Source organism: Oreochromis niloticus, linkage group LG6 (genome assembly GCF_001858045.2).
Source record: "Oreochromis niloticus isolate F11D_XX linkage group LG6, O_niloticus_UMD_NMBU, whole genome shotgun sequence".
In the NCBI taxonomy this organism is placed as follows: Eukaryota; Metazoa; Chordata; class Actinopteri; order Cichliformes; family Cichlidae; genus Oreochromis; species Oreochromis niloticus.
In genome coordinates, this window is record NC_031971.2 from 159145 (window position 1) to 175065 (window position 15921).

The following is a 15921-nucleotide window of genomic DNA, read 5'->3' on the forward strand; positions in this document are numbered from 1 at the left end:
CTCTCCAAACTTAACCCCCACCTCTAACACACACACACACACACACACACACACACACACACACAAACCTCTTCAAGCTGCTTGATCCCTGGATTTACGGGTTTAATATTAAGAAAATACTCCTGCAATTTGGGATTAGACCCACAAAAACCCTCCACAACAATGATTCCGTCCATTTGATATCTTGATACTAGTGATCAATCCCTGCCTTTGTCACCTTCATCAACAGCCAATTTCCGGGGGAAAGCGATGAGATAGATTACAAACCTGTTCATACTCATTTACCCAAACAACATACCGATTTTATTCTTTTTGATTATTATTCAATTTTTTTCCTCAAGGCCACAAGGTAGACTTTCTCGGGTGGTTGTTCCCCCATTAACATAGATTATTTGGTTATTTACTTGATATTTTGTCAATAGAAGAAAAAGGTTGTTTGAGATATGCTTGTTATTAACTCGGAATAAAACAGGTTTATTTTTTCTATTATTACACGTTAAATGAAACACTACAATGTTTTTTTTCTAATGTGATAGTTAATTGTTTGTTTATTTGTGTTTTCTTTCGTTTAATTGCTTTTAAAAGCCCTGCCATTTTTTATTATCTTATGAAAATTCTTTGAAGTAAATATTAATGCAACCTAAGTGTAAAACCATATTGGAAATGACTTAACACTCAAAACACTACGCCTAATAAATATCAATGTTTTTCATTACTCTTTAAAGCCAGATTAAATCTAAAGTTTAATTTAATGAATGTTAACATTATTTATTTTAAATGTTTCTTTAATTGTATCAAGGTTCCATCTCAAGTTTTGCACCTGAATCGTGGTGTTCTCGCTGTAATGGCAGCCGAACCACTCTCCAACTTTCTGACCTGAACTTTTCACTCATGTCACGTGATGTGGCTTCGATTCACAAGGGGCGGGCTTTTCGGTGTCAAACTCGGGGGCTGGTTGGTCGCTCTCATGGCTTGTATAGGCGCAGAGTGCCGTGATTGGCTCGCAGAAAGAAGGCCCGTGTGCTTTCTGGGCTCATAGAGGCTCAGGCCCTAGAGACGTTCATTAATCTCCATCCGTCAACGTCGGCTGGAGACAAAACGCTCGCGGAAGAGAGAAATAAGGCCTACTTTTTTATTTTTAGTTTTTGTTAATTTCTCCGTATAAGCATTTGTTTAACAGATCGAAGACAGGTGTGGTTTTCACGTGGAGCTTAAGAAAAAGGGTTCCTTTTTCTTACCTCTGCCGAATAAGAAAAAAAAAACTGCGCTTCATGAGGATATTTTTCTTGAACTTTGGATCTTACTGTTTTGACACTTAAGAGGAATTTTAAAATAAGGAGCCCGAAGAAGGTGAGACTAAAATGTGTTCCTAATTTTAATTGTTCTTAATGATCTATTTTTCTTGTTCTCTTCGCTTGTAAACGTGTCTTTCGTTTTCCACTTTGAATATGTAATCGTTTTATCAACGAAAACGATCTTTAAAAGGCAATGTTTTGAACAGATTTAAAAACAAGTCAATCAAAAAATATAATTTTTTATCAATGACATATTTCACAACTTTAACAACACAAAACTTTTAAACTTATCAATCGCTCCAGTTAAAAGTTGTTTTTTGTTCTTGATTTTTTTGGGGGGGGGGGCTTACTTTCTATTCTGTCGGTGGACTTTCAGCCCGCAGCCTCCCAGTTACTTTCCTGATAAGCGCACTCTGCTAATTGTCGCACTGTTGATCTAATCTAAATTGTAATGGAGTTCATTTGCACACAAGTTTAGCATTTACATTGCGCGGTTTGTCTGCTTCCTGTGGTTATGGAAATAAGTCGGGTTGTATTTGGCGCTTGAGGCCTCAGTTCAGATCCAACAGGAGGCCCGCGGCACCTTCCAGGTGCTGCCAAACGGACCCCAGTGGATTTTGGAAATTCTCAGCCAATATTTAGCCTCACACTAATGTAGACTCGAGTATTACAGAAAAGGATAAAATAATCAAATCCAACATGCCGGATATTCCCTGTAAATTTAGATATGGATGCTTTCTGCATTGTATCATGTCTTGATTGTTATATTTCCTTAACCCAATTTAGGTTATGTTATTTATTTGAACTCATTTTCAGCGTAAAGCAGTAATGCTACATGTGTCAGATGATTACGTGTGCCATTTTGCACGTGTTTTTCTTTTTTTTTCAGAAGAACTGCTGGAGATCTCTGATAGAAATACAAAAAAATAATAAAAGCTAGGACAGGAATAGCAAATACTTATTTTTTTAGTTGAATAGCAAATACTTATTTTTTTTAGTTTATTTCATCACACCGTTAATTGTTTTCTTCACACCGTTAATTTATAATATTAAGATCTAGTGAGCAACCACTTAAGACTCAGATACCTGCAAAGATGTCTGCTTGAGAAAAACGTTCATTTGGACTAATGCAAACCTACGTTTCTGCAGGTCGATTTTATTGATCTATTGAATTAATGAAATCATAATGAAGATCTGAGTGATAACAGGGCTGTTAAAACATCCTGGTGGATGTTAAAGAAAAGTCGAAAATGTGATTACTAGATTAATAGTTTAGCGGGAGTTTGGGGTTTTCTTTATGAGAAAAAAGAATTCAGTTTCCCCCGTAAGCATTTTTTTTTGGGGGGGGGGGGGGGTCTCTAAACTGATGTTATCTTCAAACACAGGCAAAGTTCAGGCGTTTTGTAACACTTTGTTCCAGTTTAAGTTTATTACTGGAGTAGGGTTTTTTTCCCCAGCACGAATATATGAAAAGGTCCATATGTTTGTGTTCATTTTCCTTTAAGCTTCTTGGCGGATAATTTGGTTTTCAGTGATTATTATTGTTCATAATACATTAACATTCATGTGCTAAAATAATTTTAAATGGTCCAAATATAAAAAAAAACTATAAAAAACTTAAATGTTTAAATTGACGATCAATATTATTATACTTTTTCTAACAGCACAAAAGTGTATTTGTGTTTTTCGTGTTTTCAGAGTGTTAAAGGCTGTGATTAATGTTTGGGGAGATTTACTTACCTGGATGATTGAGCATGCATCAAGACATTAATGTTTGGGGTTATTATTATTGACAGGCCTCTCCCCAAAGTCAAGTTTTGCATCGTTTCTGCGTGTGTGTGGTTTTTTTGTTGGTTGTTTTTGGTTTGTTTTTTGTGAGTTTTATTTCTCAGCGAACACTTTTTTTGTGTGCTTGCGTGATAAGCTTTGAGTGTTCACTTACGAAATTACCTATTTTCGATAAGTTTCTTTTATTATGAGTATTAATTGTCGCGCATCTGCGTCTAACAACCAGAGCCGAACACAGGGGAGCTGAACACTCGACAACCGGGAGATCTACACCTGCCCTCTCCGTCCAGACTACGGTCTCTCCTCCCGCGTGCTTCTAGCATGATGTCCTATCTCAAACAGGCCCCGTACGGCATGAACGGGCTGGGCCTGAGCGGAGCTGCCATGGACCTGCTGCACCCGTCTGTGGGATATCCCGGTAAGGATCAGTGAGCTGCAGGGTCGGTGCCAAACTGAAGACTATGTGAACTGGAGATGCAACATACTGAGACGGGGAGGGAACCGATTCACTTTCCTATTCCATGAAAAAGTATTACAGAATTATCATTTGCCATCAGTAACGTAGAAATGGAGCCGCAGTTAGAAAGTCCAAAAATATCAGTCTCAGATTACAGAGGCAAAGCAGGAGAGGCGTTTTCTCTAGGTGGAGAAGTGGATCAGTTAACTCACCAGGACACCAGAACAGCTGACTAGTGCACGCATAATATTACTCCACGCTTTTTTTTATTTGTTTGGCAGTTTTCAAGCTTCAACCATGCTTTAAAACAAGTTGTACAAACTGATGAAAGACCTCTTTTTAATTTCAAAGACTGACCTGCACAAGCCCATCTGCTCAGTGTCCTCCTCAGTCATGCTGGTTACCCCGATCGCTGCAGACACATTTAAGTACTGTGAACCGAATAAACTGAGTGGCAGTGGCAGATATGCAGTGCCATATCTGGGATATGAGTGTTTAAGTTTTTCATTATAAGACTGTAATAATTAGTGCGACTTATAGTTCGAGTGTATTACTAGTGACATTACTGGGTGGGCCCGGACCCCTGAGGCCCGTGTTAACGCTGGTTAGCTGTGAGAACCTAACGCAGACTACCGCATGAGTTTCAGCGAAATTATTCCCAATAATATCCTTATAATAATAACCAAATTGCCATAGCCTAAAAAGTGTTTTGCTTCAAGCTAATGGGAGGTTTGGTTTATTTTCCGTTTTCGTACTGCTAAGCAGTGAGTGTAATGATTGCGACAGATCCCTGCTAAGCGTCATATTATCGTCCTTTAACGTTTCTGTAATTTCGATGGTGAATTTGTAAGGAGCATTGTTATCTGGTAAATGTTCTTATTAGATAAATTACTTTGAAATCCAAAAGTGAAACTTCAAGACCGAACTTTGTCATTGCTTTATTTCGGAGTACAAAACCTTAATATGATATTTCATACAGGCCTATCACTCTCCTTTGTCTTGATTGGAGGAAATGCTTATATGCCAAGATTTATATAGTCTTAAAAAGGAATATAACTTCTGCATCCAAAAATTAAAAGCAAAAATCTTAATGAATGTGATATCTCTTTTTTAGTTGAATAAACTAAAAAGCTCGAGGTTTGGAAATTTGTAATTTGGCACGAGCAAACTAGTATTATACGGTATTCAATACACTTCAGTCCAATACTAAACAAGCACTTCGTTTTCAGCCAACCCGCGGAAGCAGCGCAGGGAGCGAACCACCTTCACCAGGACTCAGCTGGACATTCTGGAGTCGCTGTTCGCCAAGACCCGTTACCCGGATATCTTCATGAGGGAGGAGGTGGCGCTGAAAATTAACTTGCCGGAATCAAGAGTGCAGGTCAGCACACACATAACCTGTTTCCTGGTTTTGAACTTAAATGTTTAAATGTAGGACAAGGAAAGGCACTTCTCTGCACCGAAGTTTTACAAACGTTTTACATTTCGTGGCACCTTCCGATGGATTTTTTTTTTAAACCTCAGGCATCTGTATGATTGTGAGAAAAGTCTTTAGTGTAAGGGAAGGATTTGGCTGGGCTGTGGCAGAACGTAGGGCCACCTTTTGATGTGGTAAGCTTTCTTTAAAGGAGGCTCTGAAAGGTTTTCCATGGCTGGCTTTAGCAGCCCTCTGCTGGGATTATAGCATATCTAGGATATGACACTATGACAGGCCCAGATATCTGTATTATTATTTCAGCTGCAGTGGTTGATTTTCTTATGGAGATTTGTATTTCAAAAACGCTTTTTAAATTGATGTTATAAACCACAATGTCTCTACAGGCCCCATATTCAAGGGGAGGACTTAATTTACCAAACTTTAGGAACTATTATCTTGCCTCTCAGTATCGATCAATCTGGATCTGGCTACATGCAGAGAGGAGTGAGGCTAGATGGGTTCCAATAGAACAACATGAGGTGAACCCCATACTATTAAAAGAAGTCCCATTTTTAGGTACAAAAAAATGTCTATCCAAGCTCACAAATAATTTGATAATATTAAACACCTTCTGCGCCTGGCAGGAAGCCCACTCACTTCTGAAAATAAATATCTCTTTTCTTAGAAGGACACCCCTATGGGGCAACCCTGATCTCTCTTACCATATCGCTGACCCAATATTGCGGGGATGGAAGGACAGAAATATTCGAACTGTTGCTGACTTATATAATAATGATACATTTATTGACTTTCAACAACTAAAGGAAAAATTCAAACTCTCAGGACAAAGTTTCTTCAAATTTTTACAAATAAGAGATTGGGTTAAAGAGAAATCCAAAGGGTTATTCCCCGAGATACCAAAAGAAACTCCTCTTGAAACCCATCTTTGCACCAAACCATGGAAATCAATAAAAGGAATAGCATCTTCTATATATGCTATTATCAATGAAAAGTTACCTGACTATAACAAAATGTCTATAAAAAGAAAATGGGAAACAGACTTGGGGCATATCTATGAAGAGGTAGAATGGTACCATTTATTGGAACAGGCACAGACCATGTTAATTTCTACAAAACACAGGCAAATGCAATTTAATATACTTCATAGGACATATTATACCCCTTATAGGTTACATAAAATTGATAATAATTATTCCCCCAAATGCTGGAGATGTAAGGTGAGAGATGGTGATCTGCTGCATATGCTGTGGAATTGCCTAGTGATAAAAGAGTTTTGGAGACGGGCTATTGAAATAATCTCAAAGGTAATGGAGATCCAAATTGAATCGGACCCAAAACTATGGATTCTAGGTGACACAGATTAATGTAAATTACCATAAGAAATATTTTATTTTACTTGCGAGTACTGCAGTGAAAAAATGTATTCTGCTACAATGGAAATCTGAAAACTCTCCAACACTGAGACACTGGATTAATGAACTAGCGTCCTACTGTACACCTGAGAAGATATCGCATAGTGTAAAAGGGAAATATGGAACCTTTGAAAAAATCTGGGGCCCCTTCCTGGCAGTACTACCATCTCTGGACCTAACAGATCAAAGAGGTGTTAGCTGCGGTTTTACGCAGTTTTATCGTGGGGGATCTTGATTACTGTGCATGAGAGGTGTAAATATGGGCTGTCTGGATACACGAATGTGATGAGGTTGAGAGCCATACAGGGGTAAAGGGGTGGGGGATGGTGGGAGGGGTTCACATGATGTGCTCTGTGCTTTTTGTTTTATTCACCTTTTTTTTTTTTTTTTTTTGAGTTCTTTGTTCGTTTGTTTGTTTGTTTGTTTTAAAAAAAAATTTGTTTGTAATTATTAATTTTGGTATGTTATTATTATTATTATTATTATTATTATTATTATCATTATTATTGTTATTATTATTATCATTATTATCATTATTACTATTATTATGATGATTATGCTTGTATTTTCTGTGTTTGGTTTTCAGGTGTCTGAGGTTATCCTTGAAAGACACAGATACAAGAGTGTGCACCTGGGAGTGCTTCTGTGGCCAAATGGCCGGTCATGTTGTGGTTACTTGTTGATACTTGCTCTGTCCCATAGTTGTGAGCTTTCTGTTTGTTTGTTTGCTTTGTTAGTTTGTTTGTTTTTGTTTGTTTTGCAATTTAAAAATGAAAAATAAAGCTTATAAATACACCACAATGTCATAGAACACCATTTTACATTTATATACTCATCATATAGTTGTGACCATAACTGCCATCACAGGATTTATTCAAATAAAATGCCATAAAAAGTTTGCTATAAAAAGAGTTCTTATGTTAGGATTAAAAGGTAGTTAATATAGTTTAATACAATCTTTTGAACATTATGAAAGCAGTGTATCAGACTTACAAGATGTAATGTTTCAAAACTTAAAATTTATTTAAATTTAAAAATCAAAATATTTTATAATACATTCATTTATCAGCATTTTCTACTTTTTACAAAATATTTTCTAAAGTATGTCATCACTTATATACATCACCACAGCACTTACTGAAGGAGGCACGAGACAAAAGTTTAAAGTTAAAGATGTCGCTGGCATGCATTAGGTATTTTAATTTACATAAACATCTTAGTGTTAGATGCCTTAAATCTTTGGCAAATATAACCAAAACAGTTTGAAAAATTGAGTAAGAAATACAGTTTTGTTTTTAATTGTTTTTGTTTTCATAATTTTTATTCATTTCATTTCAAATATTTTTAGTGCCAAAAAACATCCCATATTTACACATTCTAAAGGTTAATTAATTAATTTATGTATTTATTGTGCAAGTGTGTACAAGAGGTAAAGTGGGATTACATAAGGAAGTATAATAACGAACAGCAACAGCAGGTGTTTCCTTCCTGTTATTTCAGTCAGGTTTTACAGTTTGTTATTTCTGACCTGGTGCATGCGTGATGATGACCTTTTGACCTCTTCTCCTTTCTCAGGTCTGGTTTAAGAACAGACGAGCCAAGTGTCGGCAGCAGCAGCAGAGCAGCAACAGCGCCAAGGTAAAACCACTGAAGAAGAAGTCATCTCCAACCAGAGAGAGCACTGGTTCAGAGAGCAGCGGTCAGTTCACTCCACCAGTAGTGTCCAGCTCCTCCTCCACGTCTTCCTCTTCATCCGCCTCCTCTTCCTCCTCTGTCTCCTCTGGTCTAAGTGGACCTGGTCTTATTAGCACGTCTACCTCCATCACTGCTCCAGTGTCATCCATCTGGAGCCCGGCACCTATCTCACCAGCACCGGCACCGGCCGCTCTGCCTGACCCTGCCGCCCCTACCAGTGCGTCCTGCATGCAGCGCTCTGTGTCATCATCTGCGACAAGTGGAACGTCATCCTATCCTGTTTCCTACAGCCAGACAGCAGCATCGTACAGCCAGGGTTACCCGGCTTCAGCATCAGGTTCCTATTTTGGTGGTGTTGAGTGCGGCTCGTACTTGGCACCCATGCATTCCCACCACCACCCGCACCACCCTCACCAGCTCAGCCCAATGACTAGCAGCTCCATGTCAGGACACCCGCATCATCACATTGGCCAGACGTCAGGACACCACCATCATCACCACCACCCACCGCACCACCACCAGGCATACAGCGCACCCAGCCTCGCCTTCAACTCCACAGACTGTCTTGATTACAAAGAGCAGACAGCAGCTTCAGCCTGGAAACTCAACTTCAACGCCTCCGACTGTTTGGACTATAAAGACCAGGCCTCATGGCGTTTCCAAGTGCTGTGACTTCCTGCATTTTTCTTCTTCTGTGCTTTTAAAGAAGTATTCTTTTTGTTGTTGGTGGTTTATTTTTGGAGATCCTTTAAAGTAAAAGTAGTGACATTTGATAAAGGAAAAAAGTTTAACTGTGAGCCAATTGATATGATTTGAAGCCTCAACTTTGACTGTGTGCTTTTTGGTGGAGTGATTCATCCAGGATCATTTTTCTACTCCAAAATTCAAGACAAACTGACGCTATACCTTTTGAAGGCCTTTATTAGTAAAACTTCAATGGAACATTTGTTATAGTCCAGCCTGGGATTGCCACACAGATCATTCTTCAGAAGATAAACACATCCTCTCTGAGATTAATATACATTAGAGTTTTGAGTTGGCTTTTCTTAGATCTGAAACAGGATGCTGCTATCATTTTCCAACATGATTCTTATTGAGGAACTGTGGGCATTTTATTTTGGAGACTTAATTGCAGCACTTGTTTGTAAGGTGAAAGATTCTGCTATTTGTTCTCTGCAGAGGAAAGAAAATTAAAAATGTGAATTTAGACACGCAATGTTAGTATTGCATTGAAATTTGAGAGATGTACATTCGTGTCTTTATAATAAAGTCTTGTATAAACATGAACAGTCTAACGAAACTTTTATTCCTAACTACAGAATGAATCTTATCAACTTTAGCTAGTGAACAGCAGTTTAGAGTATCACACAATAACTAGCTTAGTTTAAAAACAAACCAGGCTAAACTGGCTTAACTGGTTTAAAGGTGTAGATATGGTCACATGAACAACAGTTTGAACATTTTTACTTGTTTTATTTATGGTGTAAGTTGTTGCTATGGCACCAAAAGGCATTTTTTATGCTTGGTTGAAAAATATTGTTTTAAATTGATTTTTTTTCAGAAAGATTTCACCAAGTGTTTTCTTTTTCATTTATTCTATTTAATTTATACATATTAGCACCTGGAAACTTGGCCAATCATTTCACTATGAGCAGGAGACGGACTAAATGCCTAGAAAAAATAATGGAATTATAGAAGCAGCAAATGAATGCAACACCCTGAAAGTAAATCTCTGGGGTGTTGCATTTAAATTTAAGATCATTTTAAATGTATTACAATGTGTGTAATTTGTTACATAGTTTTTTTCATAGCTTGGTCATAGTCCTGACAAAGAACTAGGAGGAAGAGGAGGACATTCAGTGAGTCAGTGATAAAATATGTTTCAGAGTGAACCGTGAGAAAGTTCAATTCATCTGAATTTGTGAGTTATTACCATCTTGGAGAATTTTCTATCCTATTCACTAACTCTTTATTCAATGGAAAAAATGTGCATGCCTGAGAACAAAATATACCTAGTAGGTAAATCAGGTAGGAACAGGATTAAGTAAGGGACTGATTAAAAAGCAGCAGATCTATCACTCTAAACATACTGCAGCTAATGTTAATACAACCTTTTATATACATATATATATATTACAAAAAAATTCCCCGCTTGCCCCTGCGGGCGGTCAATCCTTCAAGTTCAGGTCCTCTACCAGAGGCCTGGGAGCTTGAGGGTCCTGCGCAGTATCTTAGCTGTTCCTAGGACTGCCCTCTTCTGGACAGAGATCTCCGATGTTGTTCCTGGGATCTGCTGGAGCCACTCGCCTAGTTTGGGAGTCACCGCACCTAGTGCTCCGATTACCACGGGGACCACTGTTACCTTCACCCTCCACATTTTCTCAAGCTCTTTTCTGAGCCCTTGGTATTTCTCGAGCTTCTTGTGTTCCTTCTTTCTGATGTTGCTGTCATTGGGAACCGCTAGATCGATCATTACAGCCGTCTTCTTCTGTTTGTCTACCACTACTATGTCTGGTTGGTTAGCACCACCAGTTTGTCCGTCTGTATCTGGAAGTCCCACAGGATCTTAGCTCGGTCATTCTCCACCACCCTTGGGGGCGTCTCCCATTTTGACCTCCGGACTTCCAGGTTATATTCAGCACAGATGTTCCTGTACACTATGCCAGCCACTTGGTTATGGCGTTCCATGTATGCCTTGCCTGCTAGCATCTTGCACCCTGCTGTTATGTGTTGGATTGTCTCAGGGGCATCTTTACAATGCCTGCACCTGGGGTCTTGCCTGGTGTGATAGACCCCAGCCTCTATGGATCTTGTGCTCAGAGCTTGTTCCTGTGTCGCCATGATTACTGCCTCTGTGCTGTCTTTCAGTCCAGCTTTGTCCAGCCACTCGTAGGATTCCCTGTTCAGGGAGGTTGCTGTGGTCTGCCCTCAGATCCACTTGCCACTTAGCATTGCCATTATGGGTTGCGTCCTTCTCTCATATGCTCTTCCAGTATTGCTCCGTCTCCAGCCTTGGTGGTGCTGTTCTCATATTGTTCCCCTGCCACTGAGAGTACACCTTGGCTGGTTCTGTGGAGAACAGCTGGTTTATTCTCCTGCCTTCTATCTCTCTGGTGTACCTCTTCAAGCGACTGGCCAGGCTGTGAGTCGTTGCTTGACAGTTTCCAAGGCCTCAGGTATGGACAGCTTGCTGTACTTCTTAGGCACCTTCTTCATCACACCTTTCTGCAACCTCGATAGTTGGCTAACCTCCCTCCGTGCTACCTTGATCATAGCATCTAGCCTCCTTCTCCATGGAGGGTACTGCCCCTTGTGGCTGTTCAACTTGTAGCCAAGCATCTCACTGATCACTGATGCCATAATGTAGATCAGCTTGTTAGTCTCGGTAATGGTGGCTGTAGGTATCGTCCGTAGTGCTGCATTAACGTCATCTAGAAGATCTTCTGAGGGTACTTCACGTAGTCTTGGTAACCGGCTACGGGGGTATATATATATATGTGGCAAAATAATATTCCACAATCAATAATATTTCATTGAATTAAATACACATTAATTTTAAGAACTGTCAGCTGCATGCATTAGCTTTGCACTCAGTTGTAATGTTATCTCTGGCAACAAGAAGAAAATATCCAAACAGCATGTCAATAATCACACCCCTCCTTCCCCCCTACAGTGATGGGCTCACAGCCGGGCAGGTTAGCAAACATGTACACTGGCATCCCTGCTGTTTGTTTGGCCATGTCGACAGTAATGTACAACTTATTTGATCCAAGGGAAAAAGGGACGAATCACGATTTTAATTAAGTGGCTTCCCGCTTCCTCACTGTGTCTGTCCAACAGCTGGACAAACAGCTTTTTGTAAACATGGCGTCAGCGCTGTGTGTTTGCCCGCTCTGCATCCCGTTGGGCTTTAGCTGCACGCACCACACATTCATGCAAACATGAGCCGAGATTTAGCACATTAGAACAAACTAATCTTCAGACTATGTTCAGCCAATAAATGCAGTTTCATTTAGAGAAAGGACACTTCCCTCTGAACGCCTGTTTCATATGCCTTATTGTGCAGGGCCTCTCCCCGAGGGTATGAATATTTACTTTTTGAATCCTTGTAGTGACTAAGTGACTCTGCTTTTTAGCTTCTCAGTTTTCCTGAAGGCTGCTGAAAACAATGACTTCACAGGCGATCACCTCACTTTTGCTGATGTAACTGCACTTTCAAGGATATTAAAGTTTCCTCATGAGTGTTGTTGATTTAAAATAAATGATTCATAGAGGAGATGGTAGCAACACAGCAACTTCCTGGACTTAATGATAGGAGATCAGTCTTTATAAAAATCTTGCTAAATGTTCAGGTGAACGCAAATGTTTTCAAATTCCTCAGACACAAAAAAGTACGCACTCATATTTCAGTTTTTATGTTTGTTTGTCAGTTACAGAGTCCATGATTCATTTAATCTAAGTTAGCACAAATACTAGAAACAGAAACTATATTACATCATGTCTTTATTAGAGACTGAGACCTCTGTTAATATATGAATTGAATTGTTGCCAGATAAGTAAGTGCTACACACAGCTAATATGTTTTAGTAAGATATCAGTTATGTGCAGATTTTAATTTTAAGCCCACCCGACACGTGTTTTTATAAATTAATAGCACTTTCATTAAAAAAAAAAAAAAAACATCAATTCTTTGACACAGGGATGATGGAGTGTATCCCAGTTGTCACTGGGTGAGAGGCAACGTACACCTAAAACACTCACCAGTTTATCACAGGGCAAACACAGAGAAGCTGGGAACCATTCACACCTACAGACAATTTAGAATCAGTAATTAACCTACAAAGCATATATTTAGGAGGAAATGAGAGTACCAAGAGAGAACACAGACAAGCAGACTCTACCCACACATTCACAAACCTGTACACATTCACACCATACATTCACAATACTGTATTTGCAACATTCACAAACCAAGCAGCTTATACAAACCCAGAACCTTCTTGGTGGAGGTGACAGTACTAAACACTAGAATCTCTGTCAAACAATGTGCTGCGCTCTACTGACAGCCAGTTACACTCACATTCACATTTGCTGCCAGTGTAGAGACACTAATTAACCCGACCAGTTACTATAAATAAGCAAACCATTATTATTAAATATGCTGATACATTTTCCATTATTTTTAGATTGATTTTTTTTCCTCTCACTCCAATTGCTTATCCATGGTTGTGTCATTCAGGTCAGCTAGGATTATAGGAACACTGTATTTGCATCATTTTGTGCCTGGGTGTTAATAAGCATCATTAACTCAGGCGTGTCAAACATAAGGCCCAGGGGCTGGAATCAGCCCAGCAAAATCTCCTCCAAAATGTGAAGGAATGCATGAATTTTGGACTTTTAACTCTATTTTCATAAGTCTTACAGAAGATGAATTTTCTGTGAATTAACAAAATCTTTCTATTTCCTGTCCACAGAGTCATGCTGACAAATTTCTTTACCATGTAGAAAAAGAATGCTGTTGAAATTGCACTTCTTTTTCTTATATTAATTAAATGTATGGTACTTAGTATTAGGATTCAAGTCCAGTATCAGGATTCTTCCAGCTCTATACGAACAGAAGCATCTCTGCAAAGTCCTAGAAATTTCTAACTTATTCCTAAATTTACCTTGATTGCATTCCTCCAAATTTATTGCTGCACATCATGATAGTGCATTGATTGTTCAATCAATACACTATCACAATATTTCTTGATGCATTCTCAATCATCCAGGAAAGTAAATCTCCAAAAGTTGAATCTGTTCATCTGGACATAGCGTTTGGTGGGAGAAACGTTTCGTCATTCATCCAAGGGACTTCTTCAGTCTCAGCTGACTGCAGGTTTCCCCAATCTTATAAACAGTACATTTATAAGGTTTGGGGAAACCTGCAGTCAGCTGAGACTGAAGAAGTCACTTGGATGAGTGACGAAACGTTTCTCCCACCAAACGCTACGTCCAGATGAACAGATTCAACTTTTGGAGATATCACAATATTTGTGTGTATGTGTGGTGGGGTTTGTGTGTAATCATGGCAAAATGTCATCTAAGAGACACCTATAGCAAACATGTACAGGTGGCAGTTCTATACTTTGGTAGGTGTTTATCTGTGAAAACATTTATTGAATTCAGGAATTAATTTTCTTTCTCAAGTAGAGAAACTAAAGAAAGGCGAAATTGTGTTTCAATTTTCCTGAAACAGATCATTTATTTACCCCATGTTTTTGTATGCTGTTAGAACTTAAATGAAGAAAAACATCAAGGAAAAGTGGATAAAAAAAACCAAGTAAGTTATAATTTTGAACATTTACAGACTGCACCTCTGTGTGTATATTTCATATGGAAATCCCTTTTAGCATGGTGGGTAAATAGATTACTACCCAGAGGGATTAGGGATTGCCTTACTGCTGGCCCACTAATCCCAAGCGCAGACTGTCAAGAGCCCTGACATGTCCGGGACTCCTTCAGCACAAAATGGCTTCTAACCTGTTTAAGAAGCCAATCTAGTCCCACACACACCCACTAACAACGCCACTTCCTCCACCACCAACATGAATGTTCCTATCAGAGCTGTCACCAATGGAAAAGACAAGGACGTTTGTCTTCAAAGTGGGAAGATTAGATGCTGCATGAGACAAAAGCAGACTCTTTGAAGTGATTTTTCTTCACGTTTCAGCAACTTAGCTGCACAGGAAGTTGGTGAGATTTAGAAACTTCAGTCAAACTTAAAGACGTTTGTGTTCAAACCTATGAACATTTGAACAGTTTCAGGGCGTGAATGAGTTTTTGGTGTCTTTCAATTTTTTTCTCTTAAGCACTTCATCTTGCTTGTTCACAACATATTTGTAATAGTAAAGTAATTGTGTGTGAATTTTTATTACTGGCTGACAAAATGGAATGATATGATAACTAAAGTCCTCTTAACCCTCATGCACACACAGACTTCATATGCATTTTGAATGTAATGATTTAGATCAATTATTCTTTTATATTAATTTTGAGAGTGTGGGGACAGCATGAGTGACATAGCTAAAAGTTTCTGTAGTCTTTGGATGGAGGCATCATGTTATGTATGCCATTTATGCTTGCACTAATAATATGACAGTGTAGGCATATTATTATTGATATATACTATCAGTGCTTCATTGATCTTTTAACTGTATGTCATTGTAAAACCCCTTCTAAATGTTTATCTATGCATTTGTAACAAATTAACCATTTGTCTTTGTGATTCTGTGTGTAAGGTGTGGACATTACTAATCAGTTCACCACTAACCAATTCAGTAAGTGTATCTGTACAATTCCAGGAGAGTAACCTTTTGTAACATGAAAACAGCATAGGCTGCACCAATACCGACACCCTAAATCAGAGAGAGATGGAGTGTGTCTTGTTTTCAGCTTCCTACATTTGATGCGTTTTCTTTCCAAGTGCCTCCCAGTTCTAAGGTTGTGCTGGCTGAAGCATGGACTCTCCTTGAAACAAATGGCGATAGGAAATCTCTTTGTCAGGACCATGGCAAAGCATAATCTAATGATTCTGATGACTGGGGGCTGTACTTAGCAGATTGCCACTGGCCTGCTTCAAACGAGCCGCTACGGATGGAAGTTTCCCAAGGATTAACACTTAAAGAAGAGCAGAGAGGGAGAGAGAAAGAAAGAAGACAGTCTGTGCCTTCTAGGGAATCCCCGTTAAGTTGAGACTTGGAGTGGCAAAGAGGAATGTGTTTCTGCTGAGCTGTGATCCAGGTCTGTTTCACAAGTAATGGAAAAGCTGGCCTCCTCCATTTGATCTGTGACCGC

The 15921-nt window shown here is 39.0% G+C and overlaps 1 protein-coding gene across 1 annotated transcript; it reads left to right on the forward strand.

Moving 5' to 3' along the window:
* Positions 1 to 1041: 1041 nt before the first annotated feature.
* LOC100708857 (homeobox protein OTX1 B) lies at positions 1042 to 9372 on the forward strand. The gene is made up of 4 exons (XM_003460068.5): positions 1042 to 1350; positions 3310 to 3501; positions 4770 to 4921; positions 7966 to 9372. Exons 2-4 carry the CDS (start codon positions 3405 to 3407, stop codon positions 8755 to 8757), a joined length of 1041 nt encoding a protein of 346 aa, XP_003460116.1. The 5' UTR covers positions 1042 to 1350; positions 3310 to 3404; the 3' UTR covers positions 8758 to 9372.
* Positions 9373 to 15921: the final 6549 nt, after the last annotated feature.

What these genes read in the sequence shown, in the direction of transcription:
- LOC100708857 (XM_003460068.5), top strand. Translation starts at nt 3,405, where the DNA reads ATGATGTCCTATCTCAAACAGGCCCCGTACGGCATGAACGGGCTGGGC. An exon ending in CCCGTCTGTGGGATATCCCG is followed by an intron (nt 3,502 to 4,769) that starts GTAAGGATCAGT and finishes CTTCGTTTTCAG; the next exon opens with CCAACCCGCGGAAGCAGCGC. An exon ending in TGCCGGAATCAAGAGTGCAG is followed by an intron (nt 4,922 to 7,965) that starts GTCAGCACACAC and finishes CTCCTTTCTCAG; the next exon opens with GTCTGGTTTAAGAACAGACG.